At 40.8% G+C, this 25804-nt stretch overlaps 1 protein-coding gene across 1 annotated transcript; it reads left to right on the top strand.

Annotated features, from left to right (window-relative positions):
• The first annotated feature begins 1245 nt into the window (after window positions 1-1245).
• Window positions 1246-23239, top strand: LOC103358562 (speckle-type POZ protein). The gene is made up of 10 exons (XM_008283581.1): window positions 1246-1326; window positions 13538-13741; window positions 13837-13958; window positions 15006-15157; window positions 15298-15425; window positions 15528-15705; window positions 16252-16307; window positions 17647-17769; window positions 18980-19122; window positions 21450-23239. The coding sequence occupies exons 2-10, from the start codon at window positions 13664-13666 to the stop codon at window positions 21592-21594; spliced, it is 1125 nt and encodes a 374-aa protein (XP_008281803.1). The 5' UTR covers window positions 1246-1326; window positions 13538-13663; the 3' UTR covers window positions 21595-23239.
• Window positions 23240-25804: the final 2565 nt, after the last annotated feature.

The following is a 25804-nucleotide window of genomic DNA, read 5'->3' as shown; positions in this document are numbered from 1 at the left end:
TCAAAATAAATTAAATTCATTCATTAATTCAAAAGAAAATGAATGTGTTAAACATTAAAGAGATTAATCTGTGGAATTAACATGTTGATTTTTAACACATTAATGCATGAACAACAAAGTTATTACTTATGCCATATTAGTAACTCAAATTGGGGGGTCACGAACACAGACTTATGTTGTCTTGGGAGTCGTAGCTCAAGAAGTTTGAGAACCACTGATGTCTTGGATGCCATTTATTTGTGTATTTGTATTTAAAAGGATCCCCAGTAGCTTGTCTTCCTGGGGTCCAGACAATAAAATATCAAAAACAAGCATTACAGTCTCAAGTATAGATAGAACAATAAACAACAAAAACACACAAGAATAACTGAAACAATACATAAACATATATAAAGATAATACATAGAATACTATAATATAGAATAATACATAATATATTTGAGTGTTTTCTCTAACTATAGTAGACTTACTTTTGATTCATTGATCACTATACTGTACTTAGGAAAAATAAAACTTTTTAATATTTAATTGTGCAGAATGATCAGATGAAGTTTGCACAAGAAGCTGGTGAGTTTCGCAGCTCGTCTGGACCAGAGCTCCATCCTCCTCCACTAGATGGAGCGAAATCATCACAACAGTCCAACTGCTCCATTAGTCTGAAGGACAGAAGGTAAACACAGAAGCTGAATTAGAAAACTTCTGCCGAAATTACAAGTTCGTTCGTCCAGTTATTGCGCCCTGAGACGCTTCCAAAGACGTTTAACATTAATAGAGGGCCGAGATTTATTATGGATGCACTGAAGGTGAGCTGATGAATCCAGATTAATTACAGCTACGCCTTAATTAAATCCAACCTTTAACAGTCCATATCCGTTCATCTTGGCCCGCTGTGTTATAATCTCGGCAGGAGGCGACAGAATAGATGAGTTACAGCTTATCTTCTCTGCTGATTAAATTAAGAAAAATTTGTTTTCAGTGGTAGCAGAAATTAAACGGTGCCCTCTGCATCCTTGTGAATGATTTCCACCTCGAGACATGCTAGGAGGAGAAAGTTGTCGAAATTAGCCAAACAAGCTAAGCTACAAAGAGAAACTAGATAGATAGATAGATAGATAGATAGATAGATAGATAGATAGATAGATAGATAGATAGGTAGCATTGCTCCATTTTTCATTGTCATTTTATAGTCTGTAAAATCACTCCGAGGCAGCAGGGTGTGCTCTCCTCAACATCAGACTGTCGAGCTCAGCCAGTTGTACAGACAGCTAGCTAACAACAACAGAAGACCCCGGACAACTAGCGTTTGCAATTTAACCCAATATAAAGGTAAGTCTGTCGACAAATAAAACAGAAAGAACTAATATAAGGTTTAAACACTTAAAATCACACGACAGAGGCCGTCATGTCGCAGTTTTAGTCGCACTTTTCCCGGTAATTTGCCCGACCTTTTTGTTTGGCTTTGGTTAGCCGATACAGGAGTGAGGCTAACTAGCCAGCTAGCTCGTACCCAGTTAGCCGCCGTGCTGTCGCTAGATTGTGTGGATTAGCGGCAGGATTTATGGACTTATAGCGGTGTCGGACGTTGTCACCGCTGTGTTTTGTTCTATTCGTGGGCGCAGTTTTCTTTTATTTGAAGAAGAATACGAATTCAAAGCAGGACACTGATTATGTGTATTGTTAGCAGGTTAACTACCTGCTACTGTCACCGCCTACAACTCACTGCAAAGTGTGAGTTTCAGTTCCCAACATGATCTCCTGAAATGGAAAGTTTAATAGAAATACGTTACATGCCAACTTTGTGGCGTCAATTTAAATTAAAGCGATTCATAATAGATGTCAGGAACAAGTGGGTTTATGAGCTGGGCCTTCCTACTTGTTAATGTTTTTATTTAGCTGATGCCCTGTGTGGATAAATGAAGGCTGTAAATGTTCATGTCGTTGTGGTTTGTTTCCTGAGTCACGTTTCATGGAGCTGCTCAGGAGCCCTTAAGCTGACCAGCTGTCAGCGGTGAATGGTTTGAGTGATGATGAAGTTCAGTGGAGACCCAGAGAGACTGAACACACTTATATTGTCTCATCAGCACAGACACAGTGGTGTGAATGAGTCCAGCTCTCTGGAAACTGATAAACACCGCTCAATGGTTTTACTGCTAATGCCATACTTCCTTATCAGAAGGAGGTTTGTGTATCTCTCATGCAGGTGATAAACACCAATATAGTCTGATGCTGTCTAGCACAATATCCCTACAAAGATTATACTGCGGTTGTATGACAGACATAAAAATGATCCACCACTGGGGAACGTTCCCAGATGCATCCAGCCAAGACCTTGAAATCTACAACTGATGCTACTAACTGTAGGGATTTGTATTATTTTGATGATATCGAGCTTTCATGATATGAGGATGATCTGCATTGTTTAGCACTGCGATGACGATATGATTTGTGATAAATACACGCCACTAATATAGACCCCAAACGCTCAATTTAGAAATTAACTTAATTTTGCTTTAAATGAACAAATTGCACACGAATAACCGCTTAAACAGAACATTAATTTAACTGTAAATATAACAAATTATAGTTTTATTGTCCCTGCTCCCTGCTAACAACTATCTGAAACTCCATCTGAAGGTATGACGCAGGTATCCAGAGCTTCATGTGTTAGGTCAGATGTTCACCTGCTGTCTGTGAAGGCATGGTGTGTGTAAATGAAATCATTTTTGATATTCAGCGCAGTTTTTGTCATACATTTATTGCACATGGGCATATGACGATGAAAATACAATTTATTAGTCAGAACGATTTAGGAGCTCGTGCTGCCTGCAGTAGCTGGAGTCGTTGTTGTTGTCTTGCCATGCAGCAGACTAGAAGTGGTCTTTATTTTAAACTTTTCTTGAGTTCTTCCTTTTGCCATTTATACATGTTTAAGTTTACCCTTAAATTTGCCATTATCATTATCAAACAATTCTAAGTGTAATTTGTCAGGTGATGAATTACGACTGTAGTTTAAAATACGCTTCATTCATGTGATCAGATTTTTGTATCATGAAAAGGAGTCAAACCATTATTTCATCCCTCGCTGGGAAAGCATTACTAAATGAAGAATATTGTTAAATTTGCCTACTTGATATTTCTTGAGGATGCAAGGTGGACCGGTGGTTAGCATCGTTGCCTCGCAGCAAGGACACTCAGGATCTTTCTGTGTGGAGTTTGCATGTTCTCCCCGTGCAGCGTGGGTTCTCTCCGGGTTCTCCGGCTTCCTCCCACAAGGTCTAAAAACATGTTGAAGTTAATTGATGATTCTTAATTGTCCGTAGGTGTGAATGTGAGTGTGCTTGGTTGTCTGTCTCTAAGTGTAGCCCTGTGATAGACTGGTGACCTGTCCAGGGTGTCTCCTGCCTTCACCCCCAGTCAGCTGGGATAGACTCCAGCCCCCCACGACCCTAGTGAGGCTTAAGCGGTGTATAGATAATGGATGGATGGATATTTCTTGATAATATGTAACTGATATGTAGGGAAAGCTCACTGAGACAGTTTCAGACACTAAATTGCTTCATACCTTTTGACTGACTACTACTGGGTAGTAACAATACTTACATTTTTCTCAGCTGGATGTACAGAAATAATGCTAGTAGAGTAGATTGTACAGTTTCTATACAGTATATTATGGATTCTTTATGTTCCACGGTGTTATACTCAGGTGGTCGATGTGAATTCTAATAGTTCGACTCTGTTTTTCAAATGAAGTCTGATTTAACCACTCTTCTCATTTTATTGTGTATACTTAAATTATGTGAAGGTTCAAGGAAACCGTAACATCCTGACACTCTTCATGTTTTCTTTTTGATAGATAAGACGTTACTCGTGTGTGTGTCTGATGAGCTGATATACAAGAGTATTTGCAGATACTGTTCTGTATGTAAAATGATAATCACGATTATTTTGATGTCATGATTATCACAATTACTCATCGATTTTTAAGGTCTCAGTATTTTTGATTTGACTTTTTTTATTTAAATAAACAGAGCACTGGTTTCACTTTAATGTGCATTCCTGCTTATGTACAAATGTTTACATCAAGGTAGGACTTACAAAAGGCTCATCTTCACCTTGAACACATCTCCTAGAGGCAAAATATGAATGAATTTATACCCAAAACGCCTCACTTGCTGAATAAGTACTTGTTGACAGATTGTACAGTTTACCAGTGTTCCCTAAACACCTCACATGCAGGCTGCAGCAGATGCTCGCTGAGGCAGCTGTGCACAGAGAAGCCTCGAGTCTCTGCAGACTAGTTTTTGCAGCGCAGCAACTCAGACAGATGTGTGATCAACATATACTTTGAAAAGAGTGACATGAGGTGTTCTAATGTGAGATTTATCACTGTAGATCATGTTCATGTAATTGTTGGATGACAAGTTTGTTATTGTTGTTAATATTTGATTAATTGTGCAGCTCTAATATGTAGGGCTGGACCTGAATAGCTGACTGTTTGTTCGCTGTGCTGGTATCGGTTTTTCTCTTTTGATCTCCCCCTATCCCCCTACCCCCCCACACTGCTGGTGTGTTGGTTACTGTGGTTGTTTGTGTGGGGCTTCTTTCTTGGGCCGGATTGTTGGGCGGCGGAATTTGTTTTTGGGCCCGGCCTTCTTATTTTTTGGCGGCCCTTTTATTGGGGTGTTTTTTCCCCTTGTTTTCCCTTTTTTATTCCCTTAATTCCGGTTTCTTTTCCCTTTTTTACCATTGCTTTGGGGGGCCCTTGGTTGATTTTTTTCACTTTTTTTTTTTTCAACCATTTTGGTTGGTTTTGGTTTTGGAAGGGTTATTTTCTTTTCATTTTGCTTTTTGCGGCAACCAAGGCCTTTTTTCCATTAATTTACCATTTAAAAATAAAATAAAGTAATGGAAAGAGTGGGTCGAGTGTTGCTCAGAGGGCTTTAATGAATGAACTGCTTGCCATGTTTGTTTTTATCTGGCAGGAATATTTGCCCTTGGAGGTGAAAACAGCAAGTGTGGCTGTAGGTAATAGTATGAAGCAGGTGACTGGAGACATTAGATATGCATTGAGGTCCCTCCTCCCTTTAACCTCCGACGCCTTGTGAAGTGAGCAGGATTTTAGTTGGGAAGTACAGACAGGGGGTGAAGCCGGGGTTGCTAATGCTTTTTTGCCCTGTCAAATCCCCTTCAGTGTAATTGTGGGTCTGCACAAAGTCGAGGATGAGAGCGAGGCAAGCTGATCGCTGTAGCAAAATCAATAGTTCATACCTCTCTGAGATTGAGTTTTTAGGAAAGGAGGAGCACCATGACCAAGGGCAGAATATGAAATCGCTCCCACAGAGGCCGAACACGCGCTCCGCAATCGATCCCCGTTCCCTGTACCAATTATAGTTTTAAGGTCCGTCTGTGGCTTACTGCAGTCCTCAAAGACCAAAGCTTTGGAAACAGACATTGTGTTCACTGACACTTCGACAAGGGTTGCAATTTTTCCATCCCCCCCTTGGAAATTGCCCTCAGAAATGCCTCCATACCTCCAGTCTTTAATTTAGAGCAGAGATTGATTTGTCCCCCTTTTTTTTTGTTTTTTTTTTTGGTCGGTGGAGTTAAATGTCAGGAAAACAACATGGCATTCATGACTGCCACTGTATGTGTCATATAGCTACAAATGTACGTTTATTCATGCGAATTTCAGATGTGTTTTGACCCTTTAAACGAAAGTCTCTGTTCCTCTTGTCCTGACTCTTGAATTTCCCATTTCTGGCTGCGTTGCTGCATTTTCTTGCTCTCAGTTAGTCTGCTGATAAACTGTAACATGTCAGTGGATTGTAAATATTACGAGCACGATGTTACTGAGCAGTGGCAGCGTGGCCTGTTTGTTCTGGTAGTTACTTGCTTGTTGTGGTCACCTTGGATCAGGTGTGCTGTGAAGTTTGCTCGTCACTGGATTGTAGTGTAAAAGTCATGTGCTAGCTTTACTTCTCACAAAAAAAAAACTGAGATGATCAGACGACTTATTGGACATAGATCATTTGTGTATATTGGCGATAAGCGCATATCTTGTCGGGTGAAAGTTCAGCTGAAGACGACACGTGTTTATCATGTTACCTTTAACTTCTGCCAGTGATATTTAAGGTTTTGTTTCTGAAAAGCGAAGCATCTTTGATCAAAACGTACTCCACAATTTAGTGGCTGTCGCTTGTTGTGAATCATTTTAATTCATGTAGCTCAATATCACATATCACAAGTCTACCTTGAGCAGCTGTACGGTCTGTTCAGCATGCTACAGTCTGTTCTTAGACCTTATATTCAGATAAGAAAAAAAGCTCCCTTCAAAATAACTTTTAACAGGAAGAAAAGAACAACGAACAGGCATGCAGGAGAAAAGCAACCCAGCAGTTTACAGTGTGGACAGTCAAGCTGACAAAATTATAGAATCTAACTTATGAAGAATGTGTAGGACTGCAAGTGGGTGACAGGATAACTTCCTATTTCCTGAAAGTTTCATTCTTAATTGATCTGATGGCACACGAGGTTACCGTGGTAACGACACGCACCAAAGGAAAATCAACCAGAACTAAAATGATAAGAAATTAAAAATAGCAACTTTTTTTAAAATTTGGGTTTCATTTGTCCCAATAAGATAGATGTCTTTGTTTAACAAATTGTCAGAATTAACAGGAAAGTGCATAGATTTCTGTCAGATAAAGTTACAGACTCGTTACTGTGAAGGTAACGAGGATCATCTTAATTGTCGTGCATGGTCACCCCCCCAAAGTCTAATTCTGAGCCAGTGCAAATGCTGTTTGCAACCAAACAAAGTAAGAAAGTCAAACAGTAATATTTGCAGCCATGATCTGATTTCGTGCTCCTCTGGTGTGATGTTTTTCAAGCAGCAGTACAATCGTGTAAAGTTTCACTTGTTTGTTGCTTGCTTGAATTTACTGAATTTTTCATTTTGCTTTTGTTTTTATTAGCATATGTTTGATGAATGACATGTTGCAGTTCATACAATAGAAGCTGCCTCGTGTTTCAGCAGCTCAAACATGAAGCAGTCACCGTAGGCAGTCTGAATTAGCACTAACCTACAGCTCTGAACTAACAGCAGCTGATCGCGTGCGTGCATAGTTTTCTGGAGAATCTTCATGCAAACTCACTGATTAGACCGAAGCCACAAATATGAACTGGCAGGCTGAGTGTAGAGCTTCACCACTGCCAACAAAAACGACAGTGTAGAGATAATGACTGCCTGTAAAACCATCAGATGGCTGAGCAGACGAGGATAGAGTACATATGTAGCTGTAATTATTAACAGGCTGCCTTAAATCTCTGCGTCATGGCTTAATGAAAAGGACCCTCCAGTGCATGAACCGTTGTTGCCTGACCTAAAGTTTCAATGCAGCGTGCGTCTTCATCTCAGTCAACTGTCCACAAATCTGTATTTGATTTCTCTCTCATACCTCTGTTTGATTTTCTTTTGTCTCTATATAACCTCTTTTGGTGGCAATTTATCTTGGTGAATGGTTCCACAGGCGGTGCTCCATCTTTCAATCATCACCTGTTTTTCTATTTGGCTTCTCTATCACTTTACTTTTCATTTTCTTTCCCTGTTCTTTCTTCCTTTATCTTCTTCTCGCTCCATCTTACCAGTTGCCGCTGCGAAAGAATCAGGAAGATTGGTTGGGCCTTCATTTGCTGAATTTTTTGTAGAGACAGCTGTTGATATGAAGTGTTTTGTGCTGGATAGACTCCTTCATGTAATTGGACCTGTTGATAAATTGTTTTTCTTACAGTTCAATATGTACCAGTACTGGTGATGTTAATGACTAAATGTTAATTTGCTTGTAATAATGTAATTGATTACAAATATTTAACCAATTAAGCAGAAGACGACGCACATGCGAGTCAGAGAACGTATAAGATGGAGTTACAGGTGTGTTTGTGGACCGGCCATCAGGGGCCATAAGACCAGCTCACCTGCTGTCTATCTGCTAACTGTGGCATAAGTCTGAAGATTCTCAGACATCCAGGTCATGGTTATTCTCGTCGATTAATTGTAGCAACTGGACTTTGCTGCTGCTAACGGGTAGCGCCGATTATGCTAGCAAATAGCAGCGAAGACAACGGTAGTGAAACTCCATCGGCGCTTGTTGTTCAATATTTTCCTGTTACATACCCTCGCAAAAAACGTGTCGGCCCAATTTGCAGCGAAGGTTTTTCAGGCAGCAGCGAAACGGGTCGTTACTCTGTTATGATGCTAGCGAGAACCCTGTATGCAATTAGTATTGTTATTATTATTTATTAGCATAATTTATTTCATGACTGAATGCTTGTTCACATACAGGGATTCCCACTGATAGACAATCAAAATGAATGTAACAGAAAGTTGCCATATACTGGAGACGCTTTACCGGTCTACAGGGTGGACGGGATCAAAGCAGCAGAACGGTAAAGCGGTCTGCAGGGTTGAACGGGGTAAAAGCTGCGGACTGGTATCGCGTGTTGAAAGGGTTAAGGAGCCATTAACACCTGAGTTTTGGTTTTTGTTTCCTCAACAGAGGTGGAGGTCTGAGGCATCACCTCTCACCTGTTTACAATTCAGTCCTAAGAACTCTCCCCAGTAAGATGGAACCACATCCACACCTCGCCACGAAACAGCTTAACGAACCCCATTGTGGTAGGGGGAGCACTAACGACTCACATAACGAGGGGGAGGAGTAACAACCCCAATTGAAAGGTGTTATATAAGTATCTGGAACTCCCAACTAATCAGTCAGAACTGATGAAGCCTCTTGGATGAGAGGTGAAACGTCTTCAAGGAACTCAAGCAAGTCCAGTTGCTACGATTAATCTACCAGAATAATCGGCAACATAAGGTCATGAAAAAGTTGTTTGAAAAAATAATATCTGAGAAAGTATTTGATATATCAATCTAAAATTTCACAACCATCTTTATAAACGATGTTTTATGTTCAGGCAAATCAGAGATGTCTGAGCAGAAATTGTTCTAAAAATGTGATTATTTAAGATGGAGTGACCAAAAAAAGATGGTTTGTTGAGTTACCGTGTAAACCAATCACCAGTCAGATCAGGGAGAACATGTGTTTTGCAGGCCTTCCAATCACTGCAGCACAACAACTCGCTCTGAAAAGCTGCAGCGGCATCGATCTGATGTTATCACTGCTGATGTCAGATCGAGAAAGCCTGTAAGAATAAAAAACATATGTACACGTTTACAAGGTAAAAAAACACGTGAATTTCACCAGAGACGGTCTATAATTCGTCCAAAACTTTGGTTTATGACTCAGTTCCGGCAAAACTAATGACACCCTGATTAGCATCAGCTGTACTGTGGCAGTCAGTGAAAGAAACAATGAATGCAAAAAAAATAATTCACCTGTAGCTACTCAGATATGAAAGCAGACCAAGAACTTTACAAACATCACCATGAGCTCAGTGATACCAGTGGTAGGGTTGTGGGTTTAGCTAGCCAGTTGCCTGAGGTCCAGTTTCAGATGTTCAGGAGCAGCAGGACTGTGAATACAACAACGTTCAAGCTAAACTGATGAAGGGTTTCAGTAACGCTTTGCTCTGGGTATAAAAACATTCTATTTATACTATTAAAGGATTTCCTTGACCGATGAAGTTGTTGTGACCGTATTTCTGGACATCTGTTCCAGCTGAGCAGCTGTTTCCAGCAGCTGGACTAACGCTAAATACAGTAAACCAACCGTCCACTCCATCATGTCGATCAGGTTCGATTGTTATTTTGATATCAAACCACTCAGAAGAGATCAACAGTGTTCCAGGTTATTTACTGTGGAAGAAAAAAAACTTCATTTGCTGTGTTTAGTACTTTGGATTTTGGCGGTCCGCTTGTTGAATAGGAATTTTAAATTGGCAATTCTTTTTTTCCCCCCCCAAATTTCAGTACCTGGTGTTTGATTTTCCTTCACATTCTTCGTGTAACTGAGCTGATTTTATGGTGAACACTGAGCCTAATTGGTTAGAAATGGTTTTATTAGCATAGGAGATAAAAAAAAAATCCACTGTTGTTCATTCATTTAATGATACATTTATTATTGATTGTTGGCATTACAAACTATTGGAAATTATTAAAAATGTGTGTTGCTAATCAGGACAGGAGCACATGCTGACCTGGTATCAATACACTTTGTGACACACACATATTTCCTAATGAGACCGTCTTATTGCCTCAAGTTTTTTTTTTTTCACCTCCTGCTAACGTTTTAGCATTTTAACTGTTGGTAGTATTACTCAGTTCATCAAGAGTTCTTAGCCGTGTGTTCATGCTGTGAACATCCAGTCCCATCCAAAAAGGTGTTCAGGTGGGTAGAAATCCATGAACTGTTGCTGCACAGAAGATCAGATCACAGAAGTGTCCTCGTCCCACGTTACACACAATACTGTACAGTCTGTGCCACATCGGTCTTTTTAAAAATTCTATTTGGCAAATTTAGACTTGATGGATTTATGAAGTATGTTGTAGCATTAAACGTTTTAAAAGGCGTCAAGTAAAGATTTAATGCCAGAAATCTGTTCAGGTTTGTTGTAAAGTGTGTCCTGAGTCCAGTTTTCAGTCCGTTCAGACTTTACAATTCACAAAGCCTCTAAGCAGCTTCACAGTCGATGTATCACCTTCATTCAGTGTAATCATCAGGAGCGGAGAGCTCAGCTCCCAGCTGTCACAATTTGTTACACCGAGCTTTGACTCAAATTGAATTTATGGATGAAGACATAGAGACATTAAAGACTCTCTGTGTGAGAGAGAAAGGTACAGATGGATTGAGGGATAGAGTACTGGTGAAATAGAAAAAAGATAGTGAACGATGGGGAGGAAAAAAGGCCACAAATTAACGGAGAGCCACAAAAGAAACTGACGAGTGTTGTATCGGCATACGAGGGGAAGCACGGCGCATTGTTCACTCACTGGCTGTGGACTGAATGTGGAATTGTGCCAAGATTGGGCCTGAATGAGATGCAAAACAATGTAATGCAATTATTTGGACAGATGTTGTGATATGATGTGATTTTTGTGTCTGGTGAATGGGATTGAAAGGTCGGGGCTTTTCTTGCACCACAATGCTTTGTTTCTAATTTATTTAGCGACATATTTGACCTTTTTATAAGAAAAAAGGCAGCTTCTGTGATTTGAATACTACACTTGGCCATATTGAGAATTTAATCATTAATGGTAATTGTTTATATATACTGGTGTGTGTGTGTTCTTCACCTTTCTTGACATATTTCACACTTGGTGCACATACGTAGTTGGGGACCGTGTGCTATATGTACTGTTTTGTTTCAATACACTAAAATAGAAATGTCCTGAAGAGGCAGTTTTTTTTTTTTTTTTTTAAACAGTCGCTGCACTAAGTTGTTTGTTGCTGGTGGCAGGATCCTATCCCAGCACGCACTAGGATTTCTAATCATGATTTGGTACTTTATTAACATCAGAAGCAACACTGCACGCTTTTTGTTGGATCTCAAAATATGCAAGTTATGTCCACTGACACCAACAGTTTCATTTATCTCAGCACTTTCCAGTTTCTCTGTCCTGTTCTCGATGTGCAGCCACAGGTGTGCTGCTTCCTTCTAAAGCTGTAAATCTTCATAATGCTTCACAATATAGGTTTAAATTTTTCAAAAGGGCTGGATATGCTTTTAAAACAGCTGGCTTTTTAACTTGTTTTTAAAGAAAACTTTAGTCAAACAGGATGTATTGCAGTGGTTGGGTACTATTTTCAGAGCTGGATTAATGCACTGGTGCTTCAGGGAGTAATTATAGCAGCAGGACAGTTTATATTTGAATAACTGACCAATAACACTCAACAAGTTTGTCTCACTGATGTGGTTTTAGTCATTTTTGGATAACAACAGGGGATAGGAGGAGTAAACTATCAGTCTCTGGCTACACTGGCAAGACATTGTTTGTTTTGGTCTCCTCGTGGGATTTATACAATACAGCTGTGGCTTCGTGGTTGAGCTGGTTGTCCACTAATTGCAGGGTTGGTTGATTCTTGGCCCCTCCACATGCCAGAGTGTCCTTTGGCAAGAAGTGAAGCTGGAGTTGGTCCTGATAGCAGCTCTGCCACCATTGTGTTGTCTGTCTGTGAATGAAAAACATGGTGAAGCATTTTGACTACAGCTGAGGCCAAAAACCACGATGTAATTGCAGATAATTTATCATTCAATACATTAATGTGTCTAGATGGTATATATATGAAATCTTATCCTTTTAATGTGTGGATTTTTATAATTGTAGAAGGTTTATGTTATATTTGTAATTGTGATGTCTCAGTCATGCAAGAGGCAGTTTAAATGACTTATTTTAAGGACTATATAGTCTCATTTTCAGTAGGTATAAAGCTACCATTGGCACTGCGATTCACGTTCTCCTCCTCTTCCACTGTCAGAGTGTCACTGTTTTCTAAATAAACTTCTCTACAGGAAACAGCACCAATCTCTGGGCAGCAGCCAACCACACTAAACATTTCAAGTTTAGCAGAGGATTTAGATTATGCAGCGTGGCAGCTCTGCTATTCTTTATTCAGTGGAGTAGTCATTTTAATTGCTGTTCTGGCCTTTCTGCTTGCAAATGTTCCCCTAAAATAATTCCTCTCACTGTTTTGGGGGAACAGTGAAATCACATCTTTTGCTTTGCTCCGCCCGGACAATTTAGAATCACCAATTAACCTCAACGTGTTTTTGGACTGTGTGGAAAGAAGCCGGAGAACCCAGAGAGAACCCACGCTGCACGGGGAGAACATGTAAACTCCACACAGAAAGATCCCGGGTGTCCTCACCAGGACGCAAACCAGCGACCTTCTTGCTGCGAGGCAACGGCGCTAACCACCGAGGCACCTTGCAGCCCTTATAGATAATCTGTCAATGCAAATAATGATACAGATAACTGGAGAAATGCTAAAAAGGGGCCTAAATAATGACTCACGTTGATAATAGGTGAATTCCTAATAGGGGAAAGAAGTTCGTTAGAGTTTGTGTGTAATTGGAAGTTTCGTGTGCATCACTAATCTGTGTGGCCTTCCTGTGTGACTTGAAGTTAATTTGGGAACTTGGATTTGGCCGGTGGCTCCAGCCCCCCCGTCACAGTCCTGGGAGGCAGCTTGTTTATTTGCAGTTCATTTTTGAGACTTAATTGCAATTGCAGCAGCTATTGATCTTAGAACAGGCACGGGCCATCGATCTCCCGCTGTCCCCCCGCGGGTCGGGGACAATTTATCTAACCCCAGCAAACCTCAGTAGCAGGTAGCGTGGCCACATGAATTTAATGATATTGAGTCTTACCTGGATTAATGAAAGATACAGTGCTTGTGTGTTGCATCACAATGAGCTGTGCTTTGTTTAAAAAAAATACAAATTAAAAAATTGTTATGTGGCGTGCCGTTGCCTGCCTGTGTGTTAGAGAATGTGTTAGAAGCTAAACAGGAGGAACTTTAAGATGATGGTTTTAATTCTCGTCCGACCAAACACTCACAGTCACATTGTCTGTTTGCAGGGGGCAAACTGCTTCCATCTGGCGTGCACTGATGCAGATGGACGTCAGGACTGAACATTGACGAGTGGAAGTGACAGATTCCTCCTCCTCACCCTCTTGCCCCCAACACCTTCTGTCACGCTGGCAATGTCAAGAGTCCCGAGTCCCCCTCCCCCTGCGGAAATGTCCAGCGGGCCTGTGGCCGAGAGCTGGTGCTATACACAGGTAAAAAAGAAAAAGAAAAGCTACATGTGAGAACTGCTGTCTAAACCCTCTAATGAGTCAATCTGAGTTTCACTTCATGTTTTTCCTTTTATCAGATCAAAGTGGTAAAGTTCTCTTACATGTGGACCATCAACAACTTCAGCTTCTGTCGTGAGGAGATGGGTGAGGTCATCAAGAGCTCCACCTTCTCTTCTGGGGCCAACGACAAACTGAAATGGTGGGTTCGCCTGCTTTGTTTCATCACAAGACATGGGACTGTTGGGAAACCATTCATAGAATCCCATCATGTTTGATCAAAACACACACGTGGCAGATTCTTTGATGGAAGTCTTTCTGAGACTTTTTCTAATAATCCAGCAAGTAATTCAGAAAAATAATCTCGTGCAGAACCCTGACTGTGTTTTGTCGGATTCTCACCGTGACCCTCACAAAGCAGTCAGACTATTAGATCGTGTACATGTGCACCAACTAAATAGACGCTGTGTTGCTTTAAAAAACCTTTTACAAAGAATCATCAGATATTCAACCGTTCAGACACTCTTTGAACTATTCTTCTGTAACGCGTGCTTCTGTCAGAAAATGTAGCCAAATTTAAACTTAAAATGTATTTCTTCAAAACACCTTATTCTGGATGTTGTTTAAAAAAATGCCCAAAATAAATCTTTTGCAATAACCAGGTTGTGTATAAAACAACAACTTCTGAGCTCCTGTGCACAACTTAGTAACTGTTACAAACTCAGCTGCAACTAATAAAACTTCAGGGACTTTTACAATATAACTGTCTGCAGGCTGTTTTTCCACAGAGCAGATGAAGAAATGTACATGCTGATTCTATTTGTTTTTCCATTTATGGCTTTATAACTGTGTTATACTGCATAAAAGACAGTGGTCTCTACTTGTCGCCACCTCCATAAAGGTGCAGAACTTTAAATTGCAGTGAAAATGAGCCTACTGTGAGTAAATACGCAGCAGGAGCAAAGAGAAGCTGCATGAAGTTCAGCAGCTTACTTCATTCCCCTTTCTAAAAGCTGTATACATGCAGCCAAGTCCTAATCAGAGTAAGTACCTTTTCTGCTTTGGTCCAAATGGCATCTAGTCCAGTTTAAAATTCTACCACAGGAAACAATTAAATTAGTTGATTTACACATCCTTAATATCATCAAGTGAGTAATCTGCAAGGTAATTTACACCAATAAAAACATGTTGATACATTAATTCCTCCGTCCCCAATTATGAGAGCTGTGAACTGTTGCTTCACCAACAGGTGTTTGCGAGTGAATCCCAAGGGCCTGGATGAGGAGAGCAAAGACTACCTGTCACTCTACCTGCTGCTGGTCAGCTGTCCAAAGGCTGAGGTGCGCGCCAAGTTCAAGTTCTCCATCCTCAACGCCAAGGGAGAGGAGACAAAAGCCATGGGTGAGGACAAAATATTATCCGAACCAGAATCCGTGAAAGAGTCGTGTTATCCCAGTGTGGAGGCGATTTTCTGCTGTCAGAAATGCCCATTTTCTTGGACTAACCTTGTTATGACCTGCGTGTGTCCTTTTTGTCTGCAGAAAGCCAGAGGGCGTATCGCTTTGTCCAAGGGAAAGACTGGGGCTTTAAAAAGTTCATCCGGAGAGATTTCCTCCTGGATGAAGCCAACGGTCTTCTACCTGACGACAAGCTCACACTCTTCTGTGAGGTACACCGCCTCGTCCTCGAGTTAACTTGCTCTAAGTCTATGCTTCTTCTCCTTACGGTGCAATTTTAGTTTACTACATCTTGCTGACTTTCTGTCCCTCAGGTGAGTGTGGTGCAGGACTCAGTCAACATATCTGGCCAGAACACCATGAACATGGTGAAGGTTCCTGACTGCCGGCTAGCAGACGAGCTGGGGGGTTTGTGGGAGAACTCTCGCTTCACAGACTGCTCCCTGTGTGTGGCTGGTCAGGAGTTTCAGGCCCACAAAGCCATTCTGGCAGGTACAGACATGACTCAGATGCACCCCTTTGTTCCTCCAGTTTGAAATGCTTACGTGTGTGTGTGGATCAAAGTGATTTGTAATATGTGACCCATCTGCACGAAATCAGTCGCATTGCACCTTGGGCAATTATGTGTAAACAAAAGCGGCATGTTGCTACCACATGACGCAAATCGTGGGACAGGATTGGCTGGCAATGACACATTGTTCCCGCCGCCTGCACACAAGTGATTTCTGTGGCTTCTTTCTGGTGCTACCGCTCGTGCACGCTGATGGTATTTGACAGTGATATGTCATATTATTACACTCTGTAATATTATATGTTACCTACATGTAGAAAACAACTAAATGGACCGATCTAAGTAATAAAGCCAAAATCAATATTTTATCATGCGTTAACGTAATTCGGGCTGTGTTTTGGATATGGCACAGTGCGACTGATTTAGTGCAGATGGGTCACATACATGCTTTTATTGGTTTTTTCTCTGACATTGCTTGATCCCACAATTAATTGCACATTAACATATTTTCTCTTTCTGCTCCTCAGCCCGTTCCCCTGTATTCAGCGCCATGTTTGAACACGAGATGGAAGAGAGCAAAAAGGTGAGCCCAAGGTCCCAAAGCTTTTTTTTTTTTTATTCTCAGAAATAAATTCATTTTGTTCCTCGGTGGCGCTGCTGCTCAAATTTTCGCTGCTGTGTTGAGGGGTTAGGGTGAGTGAAGGATTGTGTGCTGTCAGACGGCTGCAGCACAGAGCTGTTTGGTGAAACTGAATGATAGTGCACCTGAAATGTAATTGTCCTGCCGTACTTGGGGGTCAGGACTCATCCTTCACTGACAAACCTGCAGAAGCAGAGAATTGCTTTTTTCATTTTTGCACATGCGATTGAAAAAAAAAAAAGAAATTGCAGGAGTAGATGCTCAAATGTTTTTTTTTCTTTCTTAAACCAAGCTGTTTTAGATTTTGTGTTGTAAACTTTGTAAAAGGAAAAAGAAAAAAAGAGAATTTCTGTGAGGAAAGCGGTAAACTGAACACTGGGCAAGACCATGATTTACAAAAGTTGTTTTAGCCATTTAATAAATCATCACATGATGTTGATCACACTTAATCACTTGTTCAAATACCATGAAAAAACAAACGTTATTAATTTAAACAAATCATTTATAAAACCCAGATGTTTGTTACTTTTAGACTCCCTTCTTGGTCTCTGCTGATTTTGGCTGCACTTATTGCATCATATTTATTTTTAAACTAGAAAAACTGATTAAGTAGCGTTTTTCATTTTTGCCACATTGTTTAATCTAAGGGCTGGATATGTTGCTTCACTCACCACGTCTGCCTCACACCTACTGTGGTGTTCGTTCTAAATTAGTACTCATTTGCAGCTCTTATAGCCGACACCCGGACGTAAGTGCAGCTGCTTAGCATGATGAAGAGAAGCTCTAATGATGTTATCTAGCTTGAATACACTGCATGACCTAAACATTAATAGTAAAATGCATATTTGTATTTTCCATATCACAATTGAAGGTCTGGGCAGTAAAATGATGATGATGAAAAGAAAATAGAATGTTCAGTAGTTTCACTTACATGCATTAGATGCAAACTGCTTTGAAAGCATGTGATGAAAACACAAAGTTCCACAAACAAACCCCTGAGCATGCTCTGTTCTCGGCTCATTAGTCTGTCACATCCCTTCATCACACCTGAACAGCTGAAGTGGTTACATTTAAAGTAAGGTGGTTGAATTCGAATCAAAGTAAAGTAATTTAATCATCAATTTCTACATATCAGCTTTACAAATGTCACAAATAACTGTGTTCTTTGTGGCATTATTTAAAGATTCTGCTGATGGAGGAGAAAATGAAATGTATAGTATGAGTGGAGCTCATGTCACAGCCAGATGTTTAAACCTAACCTCCTTCTCTCCTCTCCGGTTAGAACCGTGTGGAAATCAACGATGTGGAGCCAGAGGTCTTCAAAGAGATGATGTGCTTCATTTACACAGACAAAGCTCCCAACCTGGACAAAATGGCTGATGACTTACTTGCAGCAGCTGATAAGGTAACATGGCTGTGGTAGAAATGCAGCCTAACAGTCTGTGGATGTGTCGTATAGCAGAATACAAGATAAATGCACGGCAGCGTGTACCTCATCGCATCTCTGCGGTTTTGAGTCCATACATATTTGCGGCCTTCTCACTCGAGATCATGTGCGACTTAGACTCTGGATGAGTTCCTGTTGACTCCCAGTACATATGAATCGGGGTTATTTCTTGGGGTTGTGACGCTGAGAAAACTGATTCACTGGCAGCTTCTTTTCCGATGATTGTGTGTGGAGAAAGTACTTCATGGGCAAATGTGCAAAACATTAAGAACACAGACGTTCTGAACATTCAGTTTGGGAAGATGTTATTGATTAATATCTTTGATATCTGTTGGGTATGGCTGTCTTGGTTTTAATTTTTTTTCTGTGGATGATGATGGAAACTGTGAGGGGAATCTTTTCATCTAAAAACAATTCAAAGTGTTTCTCTTAAGAATCTACTGTAAACAAAACAACACTACAGATAATATTGCCTGTAATAAGTTGAATTTGAGCCTGAGATGGTAAAAGTATGGACTGAACAGTATGAGGAGAATATCTAAGTGTGATATTTCTCACTGATATTATTGAAATTTGATTTACAATCTATTGTTTTAAAAGTCTGGATTTATTTCCACTATTAACTGTGCAATAGATTTAAAATGTAATGAAGTGTCACCACATGGAATACCATCAAATTGAATTTGTAAAACCACTGGGATGACAGTTTAAAGCCTGGCTCAGATGCACGGTATATATCATATCATTAAGTGCAGCCAATCCAATTTGCTCATTGAGTTGTTCAATGTGTGATTTGGATTTGACTTCAGCCCCGATGCAAGTTCCTGGTATCAACTAAACCTTTTCCCAGTAAGCCATCAGGATTTCAGGAAACAGTTGGATGATTTCACACTGATCTCACATCTCCATGACACCAAGTGGGAGACTGACTTGAAGGCACAGTTTCTCTCTGAGGTCAAGCATAGAAGTGTTTATTTTACCATGTTTTCATGGCTTAAAAATGAAATATTATTATATAATATATTTCTTTTTCAGAGATGTTACGCGACGGATAATAGGGCCAGACGGATGTTTCGTTTTGAACCTTGGATTAATATCTGCAAACACAACATGAATCCTAATGAAGATTGAAAGACATCCTAATCTTGGTGTGCCCCCTCTCTTTCAGTATGCTCTGGAGAGACTGAAGGTCATGTGCGAGGACGCTCTGTGCACCAGTCTGTCTGTGGAAAACGCTGCCGAAATCCTCATTCTCGCCGACCTGCACAGCGCCGACCAGCTCAAAACGCAGGCCGTCGACTTCATCAACTAGTGAGTTCACACTCAGAAAAGAGCTCATCCTCTCGTATAATTGGGTTTCCAGCACCTTTTTTCTTCACAGATCCTCAACTGTACATGTTGTCTCTGTTGTTGTGTCAGTTTGTTTCATGTCTTTCTTCTTTATCTTGGCATCATTACCGATGGGACCAGTTTCTCCCTCTCACCTCATCTCTTGATGCCTCTGTCCCATTAAATATTTTAATTAGTCAACGTGGCCTTGTGTGGGGGTCCGCCTGGTATTATTAAACCCTGTTCAGGTTTTCGGAGGGATCGGGGCAACCTGACTCCAAACTAGATCTGTCGTCACCTCTTCTGTTGACTCAGATGAATGTGTGATAATAACTCTGATCTGTATAGACGGTCTGCTCACACATATTCGGATCAGGCTGGGTGATTTCTTTTTCTTTTTTTTTTTTTAAGTCTTAGGAACCGTTTACAGTTTTATTCCATTTTGTTTTCACGCTACATAAACTCACATGATTCAGAAATAGTTTAAAATACACCTTTCCCCTCTAACTAGGGCTATATATGCAAAACCAAGAAAAAAAGCTACAGGGTCAAGGTCCTTTTCTTTATTGTAAACAAGAAGCAGCTATGCAACAATGAACTCTGTAACTTTTTGCTGCTGTGTTACGCTTTAACTGGCTAAACTTTTCAAATTTGTAAAAAAAAAAAGCTGTAAGTAATCAGTTGAGTTTTTAATTTTTTTGATTAAGGAATTCGGGCCACAGAAGTTTGCAAAAAAGATAAGATTAGCAAATCATTAGAGTGTGCTGCTGCTGGTCATAAATCAGATTAATTAAATTATTGCCCAGTCCTATTCTATATACATGTAGTTACTCTGGTTAATTTATATATGCTTTTCATTAATGCACAGAAAAACTGAATGCCCTGAAAATTGGTTCTAAGGCAGGAAAACCTCAAGGGAAGCCGGAATGTATGAACTCTGATTTCCACTCATAAATTAATTTCTTCAGTTATTACACAAGCCTTCAGAAACCTCTGCTGATTAGACTGGGCTGAGTAATTGTAAACAACACAGAATAAATGGACCCGGCCCTAACAGCCTGCAACATTACAGCTGGAGTTCAGGACTCTAGCATATGGAATAAATGATTGTTAAAATGAGTTCAGACAATGCTGATCAAGCCCATCATTGCTCGGAGAATCTCTCTGTATTTCTCACTATGCCAGAATTTTAAATCTGGCAACAACCAGTGATTTACTGATACCAGTGTATTTTACTTCAACCAGCAATGATTAGTTAGCTAGAGCTGAATATGTACACAGCCATAATAATGGAGATGGACAAGGCTACAGCAGCTAGGAGTAGCACCAAGGACACACATGCCAGAACATGTATTACTAGCTGCAGTACCTGGTTGCACCACCAGATGGAGCCCATTACTGTTTAGATTTTGGTTGTTGTGAATGGGTGAGGTGGTTTCATACGCGGGCTGCAAGGTGGCACAGTTGGTAGCACTGTTGCCTCGCAGCAAGAACGTCGCCGGTGGGGACACCTGGGATCTTTCTGCGTGGAGTTTGCATGTTCTCCCCGTGCAGCGTGGGTTCTCCCCGGGTTCTCCGGCTTCCTCCCATAAACATGTGATTCTTGGTTGTCTGTCTCTAAGTGTAGCCCTGCGATAGACTGGTGACCTGTCCAGGGTGTCTCCTGCCTTCGCTCTAAATCAGCTGGGATAGGCTCCAGCCCCCCTGCGGCCCTAGTGAGGATTAAGCGGTGTATAGATAATGGATGGATGGGTTTGTATAGGGAGCGCATCGGAGGGTTTAGCTGGCATCTGGCCACCATGACAGACTTCTGTAGCAGTTAATGACTTCATGCTCGGGGCCATGTGCAGTGAGTAAAGCTAACTTAACCTGGACAGCATTCCTGTAGCTGTTTGGCCCACTGGTTGTACGCAGTGCTTGTTGAAATAAGATAAATTTGTTAGGTTTAATTGCATTAATCATTAATTAGCTGTTAAGGAAAAGTTACCAATAATTATGTAAAAAAAGAAGCCTAATAATCACTTAACCTGTTCCTGAAGTTGCTTGTATAAGCAAGTTGATTTTACATGGTGTGTCTGTGTTAAAAATGGTTATAAAGATACACAATGATTGAGTGTTAACGTGGCAGACTACTAATAAAACGGTGTAACACTTACATGTCCAGCATTCAGGCTTACACAGTTAGATAGACACTAATCAGGAGATGTATCAGTCCTAGATATTTATTTGTACAAATCAAGTTTTCCTGAACTAATAGATGTTATTTTTTTGTGTCTCTGTCTGTTTTCCTCTCACATCTTGTCCTTCAGTCACGCTGCAGAGGTGATGGAAACAGCAGGGTGGAAGTCCATGGTAGCGTCTCATCCGCACCTGGTGGCCGAAGCTTATCGCTCCCTGGCTTCTGCCCAGTGCCCTTTCCTCGGACCCCCACGCAAACGCCTCAAACAGTCCTAACATCCTCCCAGCAGGGCGTCCTCACACACTCTCACACTCACACACACGCACACACAAAAACACACAGATCCCCCTTCAAACACACAGGGACAACCTTTCCCCTCGCTGTTACCTACGACACTACCTACAGCCTCCCCCGAATCTCCCCCTTCTGCCCCATCCAGAACCTGCTGTATTTAGTCTCTTCTAAAGATGGAGGGAACAAGAAGGAGGAAGAGGAGGAGGAGGAGGAGATGGACGAGAGGGACAGGTGGGCTCGTGAAGTGGATGTTTGTTGTTTACAAAAAAGAACCACAGCACCCTCCCCTTTCTCCTCGGCTCCGGCTTAGTGAGGTCTGACGTTGTGCTCTGTTCCGTGTGTGAAAATCCTTCGACATCCTGCTAGTTCCTACTTTGGAATCCGTTCGGGAGGAAGAACTGGACACATTAACCCAATAAGAGCCAACCGTCTGGAAATTTGGAGGCTTGAAGGACTATTGCAGATAAAGTCTTTAAGTGTCCATTTTATCATAAGGCTTCTTTTTGCTCTGTTCTTAGTGTTTGGAGTAGAGCGGTCAGAGAAGCCCCCAAACTAAAGGACACACATGGGCCTAGAGGGACTGAAGAAGGAAAAAGTGGGCCTGTTAGTTACAAACTAGAAGCCCCCCAAGAAAGACAACCAAGGGCTAGTCAAAAAAACAAAGCAGATGTGGGACAAAATCATCAACATAATTTTCCCAAAGAAAGTTGGGGAAACATTGCACTAAGGTCACAGGTCACCCCTTGTCAACCCTTACCAGCAGTAAAGTAGAAATACTGTAGGCAAGCACACATTGAAGCAAGCTTCATGGACTAAGGACCCAGCTGGACCACCAAGAACAAGTACCCTTTAAGAAGATTTATCAGCAAGTGACAACAAAACAACACACGTACTCCCATATAGAACTCTTCAAGCTTCATCTGCGTCCGTTTTCATTTTTTAAATAGCTGGAGAAAAACCGAAAAAAAAAAAAAACCCATGAAGAGGATACAGAAAAGAGCAACGCACAACTGGATGTCATTCTTGGGGAAATTGTGATTTGTGTGTGGATCTGTCTTTGTAGCCCTTGAGAGAAAATAATGTCCAAGGTGTCAACAGAGAAAAGCTACCAGGAGACGACGAAGGGAGGAAAAAACAAAAAGTCAAGAAGCGGTTACAAAAACAACATTAGGATTCAATCTGGCATGTTGATGTTCTTTTATGACGGATTTCGTATTTGTTTTTTTTTTTCTCCTCAGAATTGTCATTTATATTTTTTTCATAGGAATTTGTACAGACACTAGTGTTTTTGAAGCTGTGTATAAACAAAAAGCATTTTCAGCGGTGAAATTGACAGATTTGTTTTTCTTTGCAGGCATGACGGCTGAAGGGAAATTAAATTGAAATGAACACGTTTTAATGTTCAGAATAGACATAATGTGAAAAAATGCACACCAAGGCAAACCACATTGAAACACACCTGAAGTTATCATTTTAACCTGGTGGGAAATGGTAATTGATAGAAGGAACCATTGTTGTTTCTTTCCTGTAGATATCGCTGATTATACGAAGTGACACTTAGTTGTTGCCATTTTTTTGTTCCCAAAAGAATAAACCACAACTATTTTGTATTGAATGCAAAGTAAACTTTGTCTGGCTGTTTTTGTGGGAATTGTGTGTTCCGCTGTCGCATGAAAACCAAGATATTAATTAGAAGGTTGCACAGAAATGTCATTTATTGGGAAGAGAATATTTTTGTGAGAGCTGTTGACTATTTCGAGATAACTCATTGTGGGTTTGTGTGCTCGAATATGTTTATTTTCTCGCCTCCGTTCCCTAAATGCTTGCAGATCTTGTAGCGCCCTAGTTAGTTCTGTTTTTACACCATCCAAAAAACAAACTGCTTCCACTTTCCTGTGGTGGCAGAAGAAGAATGTGTTGTCCGTTAGCGCTGACGAGCTTCTCCTGCTTAATTCAAGTTCTCCTCCGTAAACAGGAGCTTTGGATTTGTTGTCGGATCTCGGGCTTCATTTAAATTTCTAACTTTTCTGGCTTTTTGCGGATTCGTACTGCGGTTTGAGGGAAAGTGTTTGGTTTGCTGTTAAGTGGATGTTTTTCAAAAGCAAGCGGTTACAAAGTCCTGTGTTTCAAGTGCAAATCAGAGTATTCCCATTTCATGCTGCTTTGTGCTTCTGATTCACTACATTTCTCAGTAAAATATACTCCCAACTCCACTACATTTATTTGACAGCTATAGCTGCTACTTGTCTTACAGATGGGAGATTTTCCTCTCATAATGTTTGACCTATTGGGATTATATTGTGCAACTTTACAGCAGAATATTTCTGGTTAGAATTCGCTTCACAAACTACAATTAAAAGTGCTGGTTACACATTACAGCATCATTAATGATAATAATGCAGCATGATGAAGCCACTGTGGCCATTTTTCCACATAATACTTGTATTTTTATTCACCCTAACTGTCCATACTAACACGTCAAAGCAGATTTAAGTTGTACAACTGTTGTAGTCTTGAGTAAATCCTCTGCTGCTAACTTACATACCTGGGTGAAATGAAATTTTAAAAAAAACGTAATTCTCTACCACATAATGATAAATTGTCTGACGTTCGGGGCCCACAAACAACATAAAACACGCACCCATAAAAGACACATAAAAATGGCATTAAAGCACAAACAAACCATAAATAAATAGGAGCAGATGTGCGAAGGTGCATCAAAGAGTGGCGACGGTGTTTTTGGCTTTAAGATGAATGTTGCCGTGAGAATGAATGAGCTTTTGTCAGTTTTCTTTTTGGCCAGATGTGCTTTGAATCCTGCATCTAAAAAGCTGTTTGTAGTTCGTTCTGTACGTGTTAAAGCTCATCTGTTAATAGCTGTCAAGTATGAGGACTGTCTCTTGCTGACTTGATAGAAGTCACATTGGAAGCTGAAGCTCGTAGCTTGACTTTAGTTGCAGCTGTTGAGTCTCTTCTTCAGGACTGCACACATAACCGGGCCGTGCAGTGGTTGGTCGGCGGCGGCGTCAACCTCTGTCACCCATCACGTTAGCAGTGTGCGTCTGGGTCATTAAACATCCGTTCACCCGGCTGAAAAGGTCACTTGCCAGTGTGGAGAGTTTAGTGACCGAGCCTCGGCTGATAACAGCTCAGAAATGCGTTTAATCCCCGTCGAGCTCTGCGCCTCCCGAACCATTCACTGACACAAACACTCACCAGCAGCACATTCAAGAAGCACAAACTGCAGTTGCAGGTTAACAATGTGTGACTATATATAGGTTGATACGGGCAGCGCTCAGACAGACCAGCTGGCAGAGGCAGTGGAATGTGAACTGTACGGTGGAAACAGGCACACTTCTCACCCAGATCACTGAAGTGGTTATAAAGTCAGAATGTTATTAACCTGTTTGGTTTATACCCTCCATAGGGTATCTTTGTTGTTGTAAAGAATCATAAAAAAAAACATCCTTCAGTTTGTTTTTCTCCAGGAAATCATTTCGTAAGCTCTCTTGTGAAGTATCACTATTGAATCATCAGGATGGTTTAAAGGACTCTGATGGTCCCTCTTTGCTGCCTCAGCACAGCAGGTTCTTTGAGGAGGACTCCAGAAATCATGAAAGCATCACTTGGTGGGTCACATTTTAATGGTGTTTAGAGTTTATTGTGCGAAACACAGTACAGCATGTGAGGAAATACATGAGACAGCAAAGAATGACTTAGCAAAGGCAAATGTGTCCTGGGTGAATGCAAACTGATGGTGTGACATATGCATAACTTCTGCCCCTGTAACTACAGTATGGGATAGTAAGGACATTTATATCAGTGCAGAATACAATTTAAACACTTAAATCTTTGTTCTGCCGAATGGTGTTGGAGAGAAATGTAAAGAATTTAAAGGGCTTTATTAGCATCATCCACATTATCTGTATTGTGACATCTAGTGGTGCTAACAGAACATCTGAGGAGGATGTTATAGGAGCCCTTCTGAACCAAAAACTTCAGCAAAGTATTATAGGAGGAATTATGTACAGCGCTAAAAGGATTAACATGTCTGTTTTTTAAAAAGAAGAAAAACGTGAACATTAACCAACTTCCAGCCTCTGATTTGTAAAGATTTCTTGCTTTTATTTGTTGTTTGTGATGCTGAACTAAAAATCTTTGAACAATTGTTCAGAAAAGAACCGACAGTAA

This window comes from Stegastes partitus, unplaced genomic scaffold (genome assembly GCF_000690725.1).
Source record: "Stegastes partitus isolate 25-593 unplaced genomic scaffold, Stegastes_partitus-1.0.2 Scaffold320, whole genome shotgun sequence".
NCBI lineage: Eukaryota > Metazoa > Chordata > Actinopteri > Pomacentridae > Stegastes > Stegastes partitus.
Note: the sequence above shows the minus strand (reverse complement) of the source record. Positions and strands in the feature narration are given on the sequence as shown.

Bases quoted from the DNA above. Each gene is read 5' to 3' on its own strand.
- LOC103358562 (XM_008283581.1), top strand. From the start codon at position 13,664: ATGTCAAGAGTCCCGAGTCCCCCTCCCCCTGCGGAAATGTCCAGCGGG. The intron at 13,742-13,836 runs GTAAAAAAGAAA...TCCTTTTATCAG, and splicing joins AGAGCTGGTGCTATACACAG to ATCAAAGTGGTAAAGTTCTC. The intron at 15,706-16,251 runs GTACAGACATGA...TCTGCTCCTCAG, and splicing joins CCACAAAGCCATTCTGGCAG to CCCGTTCCCCTGTATTCAGC.